Source organism: Salvelinus alpinus, chromosome 19 (assembly GCF_045679555.1).
Source record: "Salvelinus alpinus chromosome 19, SLU_Salpinus.1, whole genome shotgun sequence".
Classification (NCBI taxonomy): domain Eukaryota; kingdom Metazoa; phylum Chordata; class Actinopteri; order Salmoniformes; family Salmonidae; genus Salvelinus; species Salvelinus alpinus.
Window position 1 is genome coordinate 28,349,705 of NC_092104.1, and position 19,639 is coordinate 28,369,343.

Here is a 19,639-nt window from a genome sequence, read left to right on the forward strand (position 1 = left end):
TGTATAACTGTGTGTGTGTGTGTGTGTATGTATACTGTGTGTGTGTGTGTGTGTATGTATAACTGTGTGTGTGTATGTATAACTGTGTGTGTGTGTGTATGTATAACTGTGTGTGTGTGTGTGTGTGTGTATGTATAACTGTGTGTGTGTGTGTGTGTATGTATGTATAACTGTGTGTGTATGTATAACTGTGTGTGTATGTATGTATGTATAACTGTGTGTGTATGTATGTATGTATAACTGTGTGTGTGTGTGTGTATGTATAACTGTGTGTGTATGTATAACTGTGTGTGTGTGTATGTATAACTGTGTGTGTGTGTATGTATAACTGTGTGTGTGTGTATGTATAACTGTGTGTGTGTGTGTATGTATAACTGTGTGTGTATGTATAACTGTGTGTGTATGTATAACTGTGTGTGTGTGTGTGTATGTATAACTGTGTGTGTGTGTGTATGTATAACTGTGTGTGTGTGTGTGTGTATGTATAACTGTGTGTGTATGTATAACTGTGTGTGTGTGTGTGTGTGTATGTATAACTGTGTGTGTGTGTATGTATAACTGTGTGTGTGTGTGTGTGTATGTATAACTGTGTGTGTGTGTGTGTGTGTATGTATAACTGTGTGTGTATGTATAACTGTGTGTGTATGTATGTATAACTGTGTGTGTGTGTGTGTGTATGTATGTATAACTGTGTGTGTGTGTGTGTATGTATGTATAACTGTGTGTGTGTGTGTGTATGTATGTATAACTGTGTGTGTGTGTGTGTATGTATGTATAACTGTGTGTGTGTGTGTGTATGTATAACTGTGTGTGTGTGTGTGTATGTATGTATAACTGTGTGTGTGTGTGTATGTATGTATAACTGTGTGTGTGTGTGTATGTATGTATAACTGTGTGTGTGTATGTATGTATAACTGTGTGTGTGTGTGTGTGTGTGTGTATGTATAACTGTGTGTGTGTGTGTATGTATGTATAACTGTGTGTGTGTGTATGTATAACTGTGTGTGTGTGTATGTATAACTGTGTGTGTGTGTATGTATAACTGTGTGTGTGTGTATGTATAACTGTGTGTGTGTGTATGTATAACTGTGTGTGTGTGTATGTATAACTGTGTGTGTGTGTATGTATAACTGTGTGTGTGTGTATGTATAACTGTGTGTGTGTGTATGTATAACTGTGTGTGTGTGTATGTATAACTGTGTGTGTGTGTATGTATAACTGTGTGTGTATGTATAACTGTGTGTGTATGTATAACTGTGTGTGTGTATGTATAACTGTGTGTGTGTGTGTGTGTATGTATAACTGTGTGTGTGTGTATGTATAACTGTGTGTGTGTGTGTGTGTGTGTATGTATAACTGTGTGTGTGTGTGTATGTATAACTGTGTGTGTGTGTGTGTGTATGTATGTATAACTGTGTGTGTGTGTGTGTGTATGTATGTATAACTGTGTGTGTGTGTGTGTGTATGTATGTATAACTGTGTGTGTGTGTGTATGTATGTATAACTGTGTGTGTGTGTGTATGTATGTATAACTGTGTGTGTGTGTGTATGTATGTATAACTGTGTGTGTGTGTGTATGTATGTATAACTGTGTGTGTGTATGTATGTATAACTGTGTGTGTGTGTATGTATAACTGTGTGTGTGTGTGTGTATGTATGTATAACTGTGTGTGTGTATGTATGTATAACTGTGTGTGTGTGTGTATGTATAACTGTGTGTGTGTGTGTGTGTATGTATGTATAACTGTGTGTGTGTGTGTGTATGTATGTATGTATAACTGTGTGTGTGTGTGTGTGTATGTATGTATAACTGTGTGTGTGTGTGTGTGTGTATGTATGTATAACTGTGTGTGTGTGTGTGTGTATGTATGTATAACTGTGTGTGTGTGTGTGTGTGTATGTATGTATAACTGTGTGTGTGTGTGTATGTATGTATAACTGTGTGTGTGTGTGTATGTATGTATAACTGTGTGTGTGTGTGTATGTATGTATAACTGTGTGTGTGTGTGTATGTATGTATAACTGTGTGTGTGTGTGTATGTATGTATAATTGTGTGTGTGTATGTATGTATACCTGTGTGTGTGTGTGTGTGTGTGTGTGTGTGTATGTATAACTGTGTGTGTGTGTATGTATAACTGTGTGTGTGTGTATGTATAACTGTGTGTGTGTGTGTGTGTATGTGTATGTATAACTGTGTGTGTGTGTGTGTGTATGTATAACTGTGTGTGTGTGTATGTATAACTGTGTGTGTGTGTATGTATAACTGTGTGTGTGTGTGTATGTATGTATAACTGTGTGTGTGTATGTATGTATAACTGTGTGTGTGTGTGTGTGTGTGTGTGTGTGTATGTATAACTGTGTGTGTGTGTATGTATAACTGTGTGTGTGTGTATGTATAACTGTGTGTGTGTGTGTGTATGTGTATGTATAACTGTGTGTGTGTGTGTGTGTATGTATAACTGTGTGTGTGTGTATGTATAACTGTGTGTGTGTGTATGTATAACTGTGTGTGTGTGTATGTATAACTGTGTGTGTGTGTATGTATAACTGTGTGTGTGTGTGTGTATGTGTATGTATAACTGTGTGTGTGTGTGTGTGTATGTATAACTGTGTGTGTGTGTATGTATAACTGTGTGTGTGTGTATGTATAACTGTGTGTGTGTGTGTATGTATAACTGTGTGTGTGTGTATGTATAACTGTGTGTGTGTGTATGTATAACTGTGTGTGTATGTATGTATAACTGTGTGTGTGTGTGTGTGTGTGTATGTATGTATAACTGTGTGTGTGTGTGTGTGTATGTATGTATAACTGTGTGTGTGTGTGTGTATGTGTGTGTGTGTGTGTGTGTGTGTGTGTATGTATAACTGTGTGTGTGTATAACTGTGTGTGTGTGTACACATACAGGTCAACAGCTGATGTTGACAGCAGGTTCCGCTCCAGTGGCTCCCCAGCCAGGATATCCAGGAGGCTATGGATACGCTGCTCCAGGCTACCCCACCCAGCCTCCCTACAGCTACAACATGTAGACCACCTCAACCCCACCCAGCCCCCCTACAGCTACAACATGTAGACTACCCCACCCAGCCCCCCTACAGCTACAACATGTAGACCACCTCTACCCCACCCAGCCTCCCTACAGCTACAACATGTAGACCACCTCTACCCCACCCAGCCTCCCTACAGCTACAACATGTAGACTACCTCTACCCCACCCAGGCTCCCTACAGCTACAACATGTAGACCACCTCTACCCCACCCAGCCCCCCTACAGCTACAACATGTAGACTACCCCACCCAGCCCCCCTACAGCTACAACATGTAGACTACCTCTACCCCACCCAGCCCCCCTATAGCTACAACATGTAGACCACCTCTACCCCACCCAGCCCCCCTACAGCTACAACATGTAGACCACCTCTACCCCACCCAGCCCCCCTACAGCTACAACATGTAGACCACCTCTACCCCACCCAGCCCCCCTACAGCTACAACATGTAGACCACCTCTACCCCACCCAGGCTCCCTACAGCTACAACATGTAGACCACCTCTACCCCACCCAGCCCCCCTACAGCTACAACATGTAGACCACCCCACCCAGCCCCCCTACAGCTACAACATTTAGACTACCCCACCCAGCCCCCCTACAGCTACAACATGTAGACTACCCCACCCAGCCCCCCTACAGCTACAACATGTAGACTACCCCACCCAGCCCCCCTACAGCTACAACATGTAGACCACCCCACCCAGGCCCCCTACAGCTACAACATGTCGACCACCTCTACCCCACCCAGGCTCCCTACAGCTACAACATGTCGACCACCTCTACCCCACCCAGCCCCCCTACAGCTACAACATGTAGACCACCTCTACCCCACCCAGCCTCCCTACAGCTACAACATGTAGACCACCTCTACCCCACCCAGCCCCCTTATGGGGCCCCCTATTCTCTGTTTTGTGCACTACGTTTGACCAGGGCCAATAGTGCTCCAGTCAGAAGTAGTGCACTATATAGGCTATAAGGTGTCCATTTGGGTTGCAGATTATGTAGAGCATAAGGCCCCAGTAACCCCACATCCCAACCCCTCTTACCCAACCTGAATCACACTTACCCTACACGGGGATCAAATACATTACAGATGCAGCTTGCTTTCGGATTCAATATGGATTCCCTGCCTTGAAACCCCTGATACACAATCTCTCTACTCTGAGACACACCTAGTCCACCTCTGAACACTCCAAACCTCAACACCACCATACCCAACTCTCTCAACCGAAAAGACCTCCACTTTGCTCCCATCTCCTCTCAATCCCCACCTCCTCTTGCTCCCCCTCCCTCTCCAATGGACTAGAGCAAGGCTAACTGACCCCTCTACTTAGGCTGGCCTGACCAGCCCCCCCCATTCACCACTGCACAGCATGGCGACAGCTCTTAGCTCCTAGAGAAAATAGCTAACAGATAAAAGCTAACGTACACCACTCTGTCCAGGTATATTCTATCACTGTTCCATAGACTGTATCAACCATAGAGCATATTTTTTAAATATTTGTTTTTATAGAGATGATAGAGTACTGGTAGTGAAGACTTTGTTACTGAGGAGCCAGAGAGGGAGTGGGTGAGGGGCTCATCACGGAGTGCCCCCGCCCTCTGAGCACAGCTAGGCCTTGTACAGGAGGTGTCAACTTTGAGTCATTTTTCACATTTGTTTCACGACTGTCTCCTACGTTTGTTTCACGACTGTCTCCTACGTTTGTTTCACGACTGTCTCCTACGTTTGTTTCACAACTGTTTCTGTTCAATAGTTTTTGTTTGTCCATCTGAACAGGTACTATGTTGAAGATGCAACACTATACAGTACTATGGACTAGGAACACTCGTTATTGGGATTATGGTGTACTTACTGTGTGTAGTTTATCAAGCATGTTGGGATCTGTTGACAACACCAAGACTGGGAAGGTTTGCATTGATTCTCCTCTCCAATGCTCTTGTGCTAGCTGATAATATCCAAGTCAACATGGACGTTTGGGTCTTTCCACTTAACACTGTGATGTATGGTACACGATCCCACAGCTCTGGAGTTGATGATGATGATGTGAAACATAACTGCTATATGCTGATGTCTGTGCATGTGCTGCCAAACATATAATGCTGTAACAATGCAACCAGGAGCACAATTTCCATGTTATTCATTTAATAATAAGTATTACCTATGTTGTGTTCAAGGATGAACAAATGTATTTTGAAGCCTTTACTGTCCCACCACTGACACCAACTAACAGAATGGTGAAGAAATGCCAATATTACACAAAGGAGAATAAAAACATGAGGGAATAGAACTCCTGTATATCCCTGTGCCAGTGGTCCAGAGCTATTTAATGTACTGAAAAAACATTGTAGAATTTAAGATATGTTGTGATACTTAAGGAAAGAAGTTCAGTATGATGGAATACCATACAGTATGCATTGTCTATAGTGTATTGTTGTAGTTAGTCATAAACATGATACTTTTTAAAAATTAAAATGACAATATACAAAAAGAGCAGAATACAAACATTAAACTCTTCAGCACGATTGCTTGCAGCAGCCATCATTCTGGGGTTTGTTTTCTTCCTGTTCAAGTAGCACATGGCTAGTGAGAATGTTCTGGAAAACTACCGCCACAGTTTATGGGTAAATCTGGCCTCATGCATCCGGAGCTGTGCCACGACATTGTACAAATGTTGAATTGAGGTTTGTAGAAAACACTGAAATCTGACCTCTCAAGGATAATAAAGTTTACACACACATTATCTGGCTTTGATCATTTCACAATGCTCCTAGTAGTAACCCCAGAGGGAACTTGGATGTCTGGTAATACCATGTGTTTGCATTGTCATACTATTAACTCCGGGTTTTCCTAAGAACCTTTGGTCATAAGGCCTACATAACACTGACACAGACTGTCACAATGGTTAATCTCAGCTTATGACACTCCCTCCCGGCTGTTCATGAAGTGTTATGTCATTGATATGTTGTGTGGCCCTTATGATGAATAGTGCAAGCAAAGTGTATGGAGTAAGTTGACAATGCAATCTGACTTACTGCCTTGGGGGGCATTGGTCATTAGCAAACGTCTGAGATCAGGTTTGGTGTTGAGCGGTTTTCTCCACTTCAAGGATGTTCTTGCTTCTTTTAGTTCTGACAATGCAATCAATACTATACAATGGACTGTATATCTCCAGAACGTACCTGTTTCTGTTCTATCCAACTGGTCTTTGTCTTGCACTGCAGAAATCCTCTAGCAGCCTAGCTACTCCTATGAAATGACAAGTCAGGGGAGTTTGTAAAAGCACATATAGGTCTGTAACCAGGCCAGACTACTCCATGGCAAGACATCACTCTACTAGAACTGTTCCAGGACCAGTCCTGAGGGTCTGTCTGATGAAGGTCTCTGACCGATACGTCAGGCTATGTTTTTAACTTTGGATTTACAATAAATAGTGGAGAGAGTGTTGTGACTTGTGCCCTCAACTTCTGATGCCACAGTCCTGAGGATCACCAGCTGAAGCTGAGGAGCAAAACTGGCCCTGGATCAGTGGAGTTGAAATGTACTGCTGCACTTTGTCCTCATCCTGGGAACAACTACAGATGGAGAAACTGGCCCTGGATCAGTGGAGGTGAAATGTACTGCTGCACTTTGTCCTCATCCTGGGAACTACTACTGATGGAGAAACTGCCTTTTTGTACACTTGTTGTACTAGGCCTTCTGTACAGGCTACATCAATGCAAAGCAGCATCTATTCAACTTGATAATCAGAATAGATAAGTGAAAAATTGGTTATGGTAACAAAATAAAAAATGATGTAAGCATAGGTCTTATTTGTAAATGAGGTTTGGAACAAAAGAAAATGGTTGATGGTTTAAACTTTATTTTGATATGATTTTTCTATTCATAGCAAGACAGCAATCTGTATGAATATTGTTGTGGATGCAGTCTTCTCATGGATGTAGCCTATAAGGGGGATGGATGTCACTGAGGCACACCACTTGATTGATGGTGTTTTGGGTCTGAGGCGCCTTTGTACCACGGCTCGCTCTTGCTCTGGTGGGAGCAGGGTGGAGGAAGGTGCTATTTCAACATGACGCTCTCTACTGGGGCTGATACTTTAATTTACATCGCTGTGTGTTTGTTTGCTGAACTGAGAAATGTATTGCTTTGCTAATGTATTCCTTTTTGCGGGTTGACGCGTACACGGATGTGACGCGCCTAGACTAGAGAGAGAGAGAGACACAGCCCCGCCCTTCTCGTGGTGTGGAACGAAAATGCCCCGTCTCTCCTCCCTCGGCTCCAGGGATAGATAGGCTTTCTCCCCGCAACTGCGAGCTGTGTAGTAGCTTACTGTCCACATACAGTGGATGTCTGACATGATATCCATGGTATGCACTGAACGTTATATCAACTAGAAACTAGTTTAAGGACTTTCGTAGACTTAGTTTATATCTAGATAGATATTGGTTTAATTATTTCTTGACAATGGAAGGAAACAGTAAATTCACCAGCCTCTTTCACAGACCCAGGTGTCTGGCGGCGGCGGCACCTGGAGGAAAAGCGAAATTAACTCACCCAGGGAAGGCAATTCTAGCAGGTAAGTTTTGTCATCCTTTGTTCAGACACCACCTATTGCCAATAGAGATGACTTAACATTTTTCAGATACACACTAAAGTGACTTTACTGTATAGCGCATCGTCGTGGAGAGAAAGCATTAGCCTGTATAATAAAGTAACATTGTTTCTGAATAAAGTAACATTGTTTCTGATCATGTCACTTTCACTTGACAGCCAGGGGTTGTTGTAAATGATGTACTGATGATGTTTCATTGGAAGCCGTGCACGAAGCGAGAGCGTCCATTTGAATAAGTTAGAACTGTCAACTGTCATGTGTTGTATTGTGTTCAACAGTTAATTCACAACAAAAACTGGAATATGCTAGTCTTCGGTGTTATTATTGTCAGTTTAACATGCGCTGTATGTTTGCATTTCAATAAAGAGGCGATTTGCTTAGCTGCCTGTAGAGCGCATGACAAAATAGTGGAACTCTTTTTAGACTAGTAGGCTACATGGAACTGTTGAATTGTAGGCTTTATTATTATTCACTTAATATTATTTAGATTCTAATGAATACGATTTCGAATATACTTTAACATAGATGATTATGAAATTATCTTATGATCTTTTCTGTAACTGACTGTCGTAACACTAGCCTTCTAATACTGTATTGCAAAACAACTGCCTGGTTATGAAAGGACACCACAAAGCCAACACCCCTCATTTCCCCCCCTTAGCGGCAGACAGTAGTTACTCAGGTAGAAGGACTGGGGAATGCTGAAATGTTTACCTCCTGCATATGTTAGGATATACAGATCCTTCATTCATGTTACTGTGCAATTTACCTGAGATGACAAAGAGCATCTGTTGCATCTCCATCTGGTTCAGAGGAATTAACAGGTCGACTTTTAGCAGGCCAAGGCATGTATTCCCCACTCTGCAGCCCTGTTCTTTTAGGCAGCAGACACAGTCATCTTTCTCAGGTGTATCCTTCTCTGAAATTACATGTTTCTCCTCTGGACTGCCCCCTCCACACAGTGAAATTAAAATGAATAACCCTGAAATTGGACTGGAATGTCTTTGAAGTAAAACCACCCAAAACCACCACCTCTGTCCCTGAAGAAAGACCATAACAAGCATTGGATGAGGATCAAATATAGAAACCCAAGCACTGTGGACTGAGCAGGAGAATGTCTCTAAAATGAGTATTGAGTAGCTCAGACATCTACCTATTAGTAGTAGTAGCCTAGTAGCCTTCATCTCTGAAACCTCCATTGCTGTGAGGGATACTGCTAGAGCGAGGTCTTAAGACATTCTCAAGCACTGAATTAAATAATCTGTTTTCTACTTGTGTCCTTATCCTGCCTGGCTGGCAGGGTCTCTCTCCATATCCCCAAACTGCTACGGTTGGATCAGTGCACTGACATTATTCTGTTACTCTGATCTAGTCTAGTGATCACTGCTAGTTACCTTCAACCACATCACACTGGATATATTTAAATGTAGACCATGCTGAAGGAGAGAGATGCTGTCCTTCGATAATGCTATTAAGTTCAATTAAGGCTTCAGGAATCTGGGGTTGTGCTTGTACTATACATAAACCATTGATATGCCATTGATATGCCATTTGGTTTCAGTAGTTTGATTACAGAGTTGCCATACACTAGGCCTACATGTAGAAAGCATGAGATTCACAATAAACATATTCCTCAGTGGCGTGAGTGCATGTATAAAAGGGCAGAATCAGGATACAATACAAACTCACTCATACAGACTCTTAGTAATGCTGCAGTATGCAGTTATAACATAGGCTCATATCCCATACATACTCTTCCATAGGATATTACGCATATTGGTTTGTCAAAGTAACCTCAGACTGAACCTGGTTGCATTTGAAACTCATGACCCCCCCCCCCCCCCCCCCCACATTGTGTGTGATTAGAGTGAGGCAGGGCAGGCTGGTGCATTTCGAGGCCTTGAGAGGCACCCTCATGGAGAGGCACCCTCATGGAGAGGCACCCTCATGGAGAGGCATTTAGCACCACTCTATTGATTACAGCCTTGACAAGAGACCACAGTGACCCTGACAAACCTTGTACTGTAGTAATGTTGTTCCAACTGTGGAGCAACAATAAAACCGGCCAGCATGCACAGTTTCATACAGTACTCTTTGGTACTGCAGGTTTGTGCAACCTTTTTTTCTCTGTAGATATCCTTTCACAATCCTAACAGCCTATGGTGCCATTTCACACACAGTCTCTCCGGACTCTCCTCCTCTCAGCTATTGGTACATTTAAATGAGGCCATCCATCTAGATGATAGATTGGAGAAACCCGCCTGGCCTCCTCCCTCCCTTCCTATCCTTTCAACCAGACTAACCAGACAAGCTTGCTGGGAACGCTAACAGCCGAAACAGGCTCCATCTTTCTTCACTCTCTCTGTCAGCCCAACTCTTATTTAACCTGTTTGTGTAGTTGTACACTCCACTCTTTAAAGTCAGTTGATTACTCCTTATCTATAGAATATATTTCTCTCTCTTTCTCTGTTTTTCTTACTGTCTGAATCTATGGGTGCAAATTTAGGGGGAGACCAAGAATATTTTGTTATTTTGATTAATGGCTTGTGTATGTATGTTTAGTATATGAGTGTGTGTTGAAATCACACTGTGGTACCCTAGGAACTGATCTACTCTCAGAGAAGGAGTCGCTATGACTCAGTGAGATAAAAGCAATCAGGTAAAATGCACTTGTGTCTACAACTCTGACCTGAGATATTACTCAATCAACAGCCAAGCCAATGCTTTACTACGCCAAGATACAGAATCCCCCTGACACCCGGTTTGACAGTTAATAAATCTGACAAGCACTTCTCTCAGTGCCTAGACATGGAACCACAGCTATATCTGGTTATTTAACCCTGCACTCAGAGTGGTAATGAGTGTGTGTGTGTGTGTGTGTATGCAAGAGATTGTGAGTGTGTGCTGCTTGTTAGAGCCCTCTCTCCTTTGCCTGCAGTCTTTCTTGCAGTCTCTCAGTAACTGGCTGAGGCCCAAAGTACATATCCTTGAGAGTATCCTTGTTGGCCCTAGGACCACAGCAAGACATTATCTTTCTGTGCCAATGACATAAACTTGGTTGTTTGAACTCAGGGCCGTAGATAAAGACCATAGCCTGGATGCCTCTAGTATGACTCCATGTGTCTGTGTAACGGTTTTCCTCCTCCTCTTCATCCGAAGAGGAGGAGCAGGGATTGAACCAAAATGCAGCGGATTGTGAAGACATAATGATTTATTAAAGTAAAGACGGAAAAACACGAAAACGAAATACACTTGAATAATTAACAAAATAACAAAACGGAGTAGACAGACCTGGACATGGAACTTACAATAAACACGAAGAACTCACGAACAGGAACAGACTACAAAAAACCGAGACAGTCCCGTATGGTGCGACAAACACTGACACAGGAGACAACCACCCACAACGAACACTGTGAAACAACCTACCTAAATATGACTCTCAATTAGAGGAAACGCCAAACACCTGCCTCTAATTGAGAGCCATACCAGGCAACCCTAAACCAACATAGAAACAGAAAACATAGAATGCCCACCCAAACTCACGTCCTGACCAACTAACACATACAACAAACTAACAGAAATAGGTCAGGAACGTGACAGTCTGGTGCCATAACAGACCTAGCTTAGCTTGTGAGAAATATTCCACTTTTGGGACTGATGTAATGCAAGATGGGATGAGAGGATTTAAAAAAAAGTTATTTAACCTTAATTTAACTAGGCAAGTCAGTAAATAACAAATTCTTATTTACAATGATGGCCTACCGGATGGAGTGAGTTAGTGAGAGAGAGGGGGAGAGCGAGAGGAGAGAGAGCATGTCTTCTTAGATGACATCTGGCATTGTAAAATAAACATTGTTTAGTCTTAGCTAATGGTGCTGTCTCACCCTTACAGTAACCCACTGTGCGTGCGTGCGTTGGTCTCTTGTATAGGCCTGGAGGCACTGGGGGGAAGTTATATGGACAGAACATTGAGAGTCGTAGCTTAATGGAAGAAAAGTCGTACATCTCTTACAAACCCAGACAATGGCAATGAGGCACATTTCTACATGAAGGGTGTATGAGCTCTTTATACTCCCTCTCCTGGGCTCAGCAGCCAATGGTGATGGCCGATGTTGAGAGGTGGAGGCTATGATATGAGACAGGATTGGCCTGGAGCTGAGAACTTTAAATGGGTTTCTGGTCCTGATTTTCTTTGTATTTGTGTGTTCCTTTGTAGTAGAGGTTTTTATTGTCATACAATGTGTGTGTATGTGTGTGTTTGTGTGCGTGTGCATATGTGCGTGTGTGTGAGGTCTGAGAGAGTACTGTATTGCTCTGTATTTGTAACTTTCTCTCGCTCTCGCTCTCTCACTCGCTCTCGCTCTCGCTCTCTCACTCGCTCTCGCTCTCTCACTCGCTCTCGCTCTCTCACTCGCTCTCGCTCGCTCCCTCACTCTTACTCTTGCCGCAGGGCAGCCAGTTAAGTTCTTTGAGTGGCTGTCTCCTCTTAGACTCAGAGGGCTTGTCAAAGTGTGCACTCACTCCCTGCTCATTCATACCCCACTGAACTCTGCACACTATGCACTATGCACTATGCACTAGGCAATACACTCTGAATCTACGACTCATGACCCACCAGCGCCTTTGGGGGCAAGACGTCAAATCATGAAACACCTGTTGTCCTTTCTGTCAGACACATACACACTCTCTCTCTCTCTCTCTCTCTCTCTCTCTCTCTCTCTCTCTCTCTCTCTCTTTTCTCTCTCTCTCTCTCTCTCTCTCTCTCTCTCTCTCTCTCTCTCTCTCTCACACCTCTCTCTCTCTCACCTCTCTCATCTCTCTCTCACCTCTCTCTCTCTCACCTCTCTCTCTCTCTCTCACCTCTCTCTCTCACCTCTCTCGCTCTCTCATCTCTCTCTCTCTCTCTCATCTCTCTCTCTCACCTCTCTCTCACCTCTCTCTCTCTCTCTCTCTCTCTCTCACCTCTCTCACTCTCTCACTCTCTCTCTCACCTCTCTCACTCTCTCACTCTCTCTCTCACCTCTCTCACTCTCTCTCTTACTGTTTTAGGAAAACACAACAACATTGCCAGAACAACATACGACTCCGTCCATCCAGTCTGCAGGGAACGGCCTACTGGAGGGTTAGAAGCAGTTCAAAAGATTTTCCATGTAAAATTAATAGACATGTGTAATTAAACATTAGTGTAGGGTTTGGGAGCGATGTTTTGAACAGGCGAAGCCTAAAAAGGAAGACGATAGATGAATAATTCCTTTCATCTTTCAGACGAGGCAAACAGAAATATTAAGACTGTATTAATACATCATGTTTGATGTTAAGACCTCTGGCTACGGTCTACATTGGGGTTGAGGAATAGGGACATGTGGCACCATCTTTCTACACTCTCTCCTGTATTCTCATCTCTCTTCACACCAGGTCCCTGATAAACCTATTTTACATAAATGAGATGAGCCTGGATAACTAAAGGTATAGAGAGGGTTTTCGGGTAATTTGGTGTCCTGGCTTTTGCACATTATAGTGTTCTGGTCCATATATGTATATGATTAAATGTATGAGTTGGCCTGAAAAAAACTTGTAGTTTAATCTCTCACTCGCTCTCTCTGTTGTTGAAGAACATATTTCATTTTAATGTGACTAGTCTGGATAAATAAGAATACATTTAAAGTACAAATGATTTCCCCCCTGTTTAGTATTATTTGTGTTTTGGTTCTTGCATGTTATGGTCCATAACATTTCCATAAACTGTGTTCTGGTCCATAAACTGTGGGGTTGCCACATTTGTTTATGTTTATTGGTTGCCAGGTTGGGTGATTTGAAAGTTTGTTTTTCTCAGTGAACAGGAGCAGATGTGGCCAACACTCATTAGAGTTACCTCAACAGCAGGCAGATAGATAGAGAAGAGAAGACCTCTGAAGTGCTATCTCCCTCTCTCTTTGCCATCATTGTAAATAAGAATTTGTTCTTAATTGACACGTCTGGATAAATAAATAATATATAAATAAATGCACTTATTTACTCCCTCTTTCTCCCTTGATCGCTCTCCATCTGTTGCTATCCCCTTTCTCCCTAATTTTAATCTCTCTCTCTCTCTCTCTCTCTCTCTCTCTCTCTCTCTCTCTCTCTCTCTCTCTCTCTCTCTCTCTCTCTCTCTCTCTCTCTCTATACAGTGGGGAGAACAAGTATTTGATACACTGCCGATTTTGCAGGTTTTCCTACTTACAAAGCATGTAGAGGTCTGTAATTTTTATCATAGGTACACTTCAACTATGAGAGACGGAATCTAAAACAAAAATCCAGAAAATCACATTGTATGATTTTTAAGTAATTAATTTGCATTTTATTGCATGACATAAGTATTTGATACATCAGAAAAGCAGAACTTAATATTTGGTACAGAAACCTTTGTTTGCAATTACAGAGATCATACGTTTCCTGTAGTTCTTGACTAGGTTTGCACACACTGCAGCAGGGATTTTGGCCCACTCCTCCCTACAGATCTTCTCCAGATCCTTCAGGTTTCGGGGCTGTCGCTGGGCAATACGGAGTTTCAGCTCCCTCCAAAGATTTTCTATTGGGTTCAGGTCTGGAGACTGGCTAGGCCACTCCAGGACCTTGAGATGCTTCTTACGGAGCCACTCCTTAGTTGCCATGGCTGTGTGCTTTGTGTCGTTGTCATGCTGGAAGACCCAGCCACGACCCATCTTCAATGCTCTTACTGAGGGAAGGAGGTTGTTGGCCAAGATCTCGCGATACATGGCCCCATCCATCCTCCCCTCAATACGGTGCAGTCGTCCTGTCCCCTTTGCAGAAAAGCATCCCCAAAGAATGATGTTTCCACCTCCATGCTTCACGGTTGGGATGGTGTTCTTGGGGTTGTACTCATACTTCTTCTTCCTCCAAACACGGCGAGTGGAGTTTAGACCAAAAAGCTCTATTTTTGTCTCATCAGACCACATGACCTTCTCCCATTCCTCCTCTGGATCATCCAGATGGTCATTGGCAAACTTCAGACAGGCCTGGACATGCACTGGCTTAAGCAGGGGGACCTTGCGTGCGCTGCAGGATTTTAATCCATGACGGCGTAGTGTGTTACTAATGGTTTTCTTTGAGACTGTGGTCCCAGCTCTCTTCAGGTCATTGACCAGGTCCTGCCGTGTAGTTCTGGGCTGATCCCTCACCTTCCTCATGATCATTGATGCCCCACGAGGTGAAATCTTGCATGGAGCCCCAGACCGAGGGTGATTGACCGTCATCTTGAACTTCTTCCATTTTCTAATAATTGCGCCAACAGTTGTTTCCTTCTCATCAAGCTGCTTGCCTATTGTCCTGTAGCCCATCCCAGCCTTGTGCAGGTCTACAATTTTATCCCTGATGTCCTTACACAGCTCTCTGGTCTTGGCCATTGTGGAGAGGTTGGAATCTGTTTGATTGAGTGTGTGGACAGGTGTCTTTTATACAGGTAACGAGTTCAAACAGGTGCAGTTAATACAGGTAATGAGTGGAGAACAGGAGGGCTTCTTAAAGAAAAACGAACAGGTCTGTGAGAGCCGGAATTCTTACTGGTTGGTAGGTGATCAAATACTTATGTCATGCAATAAAATGCAAATTAATTATTTAAAAATCATACAATGTGATTTTCTGGATTTTTGTTTTAGATTCCGTCTCTCACAGTTGAAGTGTACCTATGATAAAAATTACAGACCTCTACATGCTTTGTAAGTAGGAAAACCTGCAAAATCGGCAGTGTATCAAATACTTGTTCTCCCCACTGTATATATATATATATATCTATATATATCTTTAAGAAGCCCTCCTGTTCTCCACTCATTACCTGTATTAACTGCACCTGTTTGAACTCGTTACCTGTATAAAAGACACCTGTCCACACACTCAATCAAACAGACTCCAACCTCTCCACAATGGCCAAGACCAGAGAGCTGTGTAAGGACATCAGGGATAAAATTGTAGACCTGCACAAGGCTGGGATGGGCTACAGGACAATAGGCAAGCAGCTTGGTGAGAAGGCAACAACTGTTGGCGCAATTATTAGAAAATGGAAGAAGTTCAAGATGACGGTCAATCACCCTCGGTCTGGGGCTCCATGCAAGATCTCACCTCGTGGGGCATCAATGATCATGAGGAAGGTGAGGGATCAGCCCAGAACTACACGGCAGGACCTGGTCAATGACCTGAAGAGAGCTGGGACCACAGTCTCAAAGAAAACCATTAGTAACACACTACGCCGTCATGGATTAAAATCCTGCAGCGCACGCAAGGTCCCCCTGCTCAAGCCAGCGCATGTCCAGGCCCGTCTGAAGTTTTCCAATGACCATCTGGATGATCCAGAGGAGGATTGGAGAAGGTCATGTGGTCTGATGTGACAAAAATAGAGCTTTTTGGTCTAAACTCCACTCGCCGTGTTTGGAGGAAGAAGAAGGATGAGTACAACCCCAAGAACACCATCCCAACTGTGAAGCATGGAGGTGGAAACATCATTCTTTGGGGATGCTTTCTGCAAAGGGGACAGGACGACTGCACTGTATTGAGGGGAGGATGGATGGGGCCATGTATCGCGAGATCTTGGCCAACAACCTCCTTCCCTCAGTAAGAGCATTGAAGATGGGTCGTGGCTGGGTCTTCCAGCATGACAACGACCCGAAACACACAGCCAGGGCAACTAAGGAGTGGCTCCGTAAGAAGCTGTTATGCTGGTGAATGAGGACCCAAAAGCGACGTAATAGAAACAGAGTCTTTATTCCAGTATTAAACAAACAATGATTCTCCTGGATATTATCAAAGGTAAATCCAAAACAGGAAACTGAAATCCTCTCGTCAGTAGAGAGGAACGACTGGAGACGCGACCACAGACTGCAGGTCGCTTCAGGAAGGCACAGGCCGTAGCTGACATAGACACCTGCTCACACGCAGCATCCGAAGAAGGCAAAAACACGACAGGGCGGAACAAGGACACAGAACAGCAAACATCAAACAAGAATCCGACAAGGACAGAAGCGGAAAACAGAGGGAGAAATAGGGACTCTAATCAGAGGGCAAAATAGGGGACAGGTGTGAAAGAGTAAATGAGGTCGTTAGGAGAATGAGAAACAGCTGGGAGCAGGAACGGAACGATAGAGAGAGAGCGGGAGAGGGAGAGAGGGAGGAGGAGAGAGAGGGATAGAAAGAGGGAAAGAACCTAATAAGACCAGCAGAGGGAAGCACAGGGACAAGACATGATGATCAAAGACAAAACATGACAGAAGCATCTCAAGGTCCTGGAGTGGCCTAGCCAGTCTCCAGACCTGAACCCAATAGAAAATCTTTGGAGGGAGCTGAAAGTCCGTATTGCCCAGCGACAGCCCCGAAACCTGAAGGATCTGGAGAAGGTCTGGATGGAGGAGTGGGCCAAAATCCCTGCTGCAGTGTGTGCAAACCTGGTCAAGAACTACAGGAAACATATGATCTCTGTAATTGCAAACAAAGGTTTCTGTACCAAATATTAAGTTCTGCTTTTCTGATGTATCAAATACTTATGTCATGCAATAAAATGCAAATTAATTACTTAAAAATCATACAATGTGATTTTCTGGATTTTTGATTCCGTCTCTCACAGTTGAGAGTAGTGTATCAAATACTTGTTCTCCCCACTGTATCTTACCTCTCTCTCTCTCTCTCTCTCTCTCTCTCTCTCTCTGTATCTCTCTCTCTGTATCCCTCTCTCTCTCTTTCTGTCTCTCCTCCATGTTTGATCTAATAGTGTGTAATGGTGTGAAAAGTGCCTATGGGTGGCTTGGCTGGGATGTGTGTCTACTGCTGGGCTGCAGCCTATCCACTCAACCAGGTCCACAGTTATACAGTGCCTTTAGAAAGTATTCACACCCCTTGACTTGGGGTGAGATATTTAAAATATATATATCCATTTTAAATTCAGGCTGTAACACAACAAAATGTGGAAAAAACCAAGGCGTATGAACACTTTCTGAAGGCACTGTACATGCTCTGGACTGACGATCAGCCTCAGTGGTGTGTGTGTGTGTGTGTGTGTGTGTGTTTGTGTGTGCGTGTGCGTGCGTGTGTGTGCTCTGAGTCGCTGTGATGCAAGCACGAAACCAGCTGTGAAGTCTGAAGGTTGTTGATTTAAACTATAAATCTGCTTTGCGTGTGTGTGAGAGATGGTAATGTTCACATTGTTTCCTTTCTCTTCTCCTTTTTTGCTTTTTTTGTTTTCATTTTGGCCGTGTCATCATTTGCCAAGTGTGCTAGCCTGCGGTCGTCAACAATCACGCGATCGCCGAGTTGACTTTTAAAACACAGAAACGTTTGCTGTAACTCTGGTGTCCTGTATGGTGGATGGGTTAAATTAAGGGTAAGGGTGGACAGGGTTGGGTAGGGCTCTATTTAGGTGTTATTTATATGAGGTGATACACTCCTTCACTGTTACCTTGTGTTTAATACACTCCTGCAAATAAACTCACTAGTTCCTCTATCAAAATGTACTGACGAAAATAGCTGGTGCTGGTGTAACTGAGTCAGGTTTGTAGGCCTCCTTGCTCCCACACGCTTTTTCAGTTCTGCCCACAGATTTTCTATATGATTGAGGTCAGGGCTTTGTGATGGCCACTCCAATACCTTGACTTTGTTTTTTTTAAACTATGTTGCCACAACTTTGGAAGTATGCTTGGGGTCATTGTCCATTTGGAAGACCCATTTGCGACCAAGCTTTAACTTCCTGACTGATGTCTTTCTTCAATATATACACATCATTTTCCTGCCTCATGATGCTATCTATTTTGTGAAGTGCAGCAGTCCCTCCTGCAGCAAAGCACCCCCACAACATGATGCTGCCACCCCCGTGCTTCACGGTTGGGATGGTGTTCTTCGGCTTGCAAGTCTCCCCCTTTTTCCTCCAGACATAATGATGGTCATTATGGCCAAACAGTTCTATTTTTGGTTCATCAGACCAGAGGACATTTCTCCAAAAAGTACAACCTTTCTTCCAATGTGCAGTTGCAAACCGTAGTCTGGCTTTTTTATGGCGGTTTTGGAGCAGTGGCTTTTTCCTTGCTGAGCGGCCTTTCAGGTTATGTCGATATAGGACTCGTTTTACTGTGGATATAGATACTTTTGTACCTGTTTCCTCCAGCATCTTCACAAGGTCCTTTGCTGTAGTTCTGGGATTGATTTGCACTTTTCGCACCAAAGTACGTTTATCTCTAGGAGACAGAACGCGTCTCCTTCCTGAGCGGTATGATGGCTGCGTGGTCCCATGGTGTTTATACTTGCGTACTATTGTTTGTACAGATGAACACGGTACCTTCAGGCATTTTGGAAATTGCTCCAAATGATGAACCAGACTTGTGGTCTACAATTTGGCTGATTTCTTTTGATTTGCCCATGATGTCAAGCAGAGGCACTGAGTTTGAAGGTAGACCTTGAAATACATTCACAGATACACCTCCAATTGACTCAAATTCTGTCAATTAGCGACTCAGAAGCTTCTAAAGCCATGACATAATTTTCTGGATTTTTCAAGCTGTTTAAAGGCACAGTAAACGTAGTGTATGTAAGTTTTGACCCACTGGAATTGTGATACAGTGAATTATAAGTGAAATAATCTGTCTGTGAACAATTGTTGGAAAGATTACTTGTGTCATGCACAAAGTAGATGTCCCAACCGACTTGACAAAACTATAGTTTGTTAACAAGAAATTTGTGGAGTGGTTGAAAAACGAGTTTTAATGACTCCAACCTAAGTGTATGTACACTTCCGACTTCAACTGTATATCCTAGTTGTCTGATTGTGTCACGCCCTGACCTTAGATATCTCTGTTTTTCTATATATTTTGGTTAGGTCAGGGTGTGACTAGGGTGGGTACGCTAGTTTTTGTATGTCTAGGGTTTTTGTATGTCTTGGGGTTTTGTATGTCTATGTTGGCCTGATATGGTTCCCAATCAGAGACAGCTGTTTATCGT

At 43.3% G+C, this 19,639-nt stretch overlaps 2 protein-coding genes across 5 annotated transcripts in view; both read left to right on the plus strand.

Moving 5' to 3' along the window:
• Positions 1–5,794, plus strand: part of LOC139545916 (clathrin heavy chain 1-like) — a 36,709-nt gene extending 30,915 nt beyond the window's left edge. For all 3 annotated transcript variants that reach the window (XM_071354143.1, XM_071354141.1, XM_071354142.1), the window contains one exon: positions 2,907–5,794. In XM_071354143.1, the coding sequence (XP_071210244.1) occupies positions 2,907–3,028 (122 nt within the window). In that variant the 3' untranslated portion in view covers positions 3,029–5,794. The remainder of the gene's footprint in view (positions 1–2,906) is intronic.
• A 152-nt stretch (positions 5,795–5,946) lies between these two features.
• Positions 5,947–19,639, plus strand: part of LOC139545917 (tricarboxylate transport protein B, mitochondrial-like) — a 38,476-nt gene continuing 24,783 nt past the window's right edge. For both annotated transcript variants that reach the window (XR_011669152.1, XM_071354144.1), the window contains exon 1: positions 5,947–7,630. Coding sequence is in view for 1 of the 2 variants with exons in the window: in XM_071354144.1 (XP_071210245.1) it covers positions 7,519–7,630 (112 nt within the window). In the remaining variant the exon portion in view is untranslated. The remainder of the gene's footprint in view (positions 7,631–19,639) is intronic.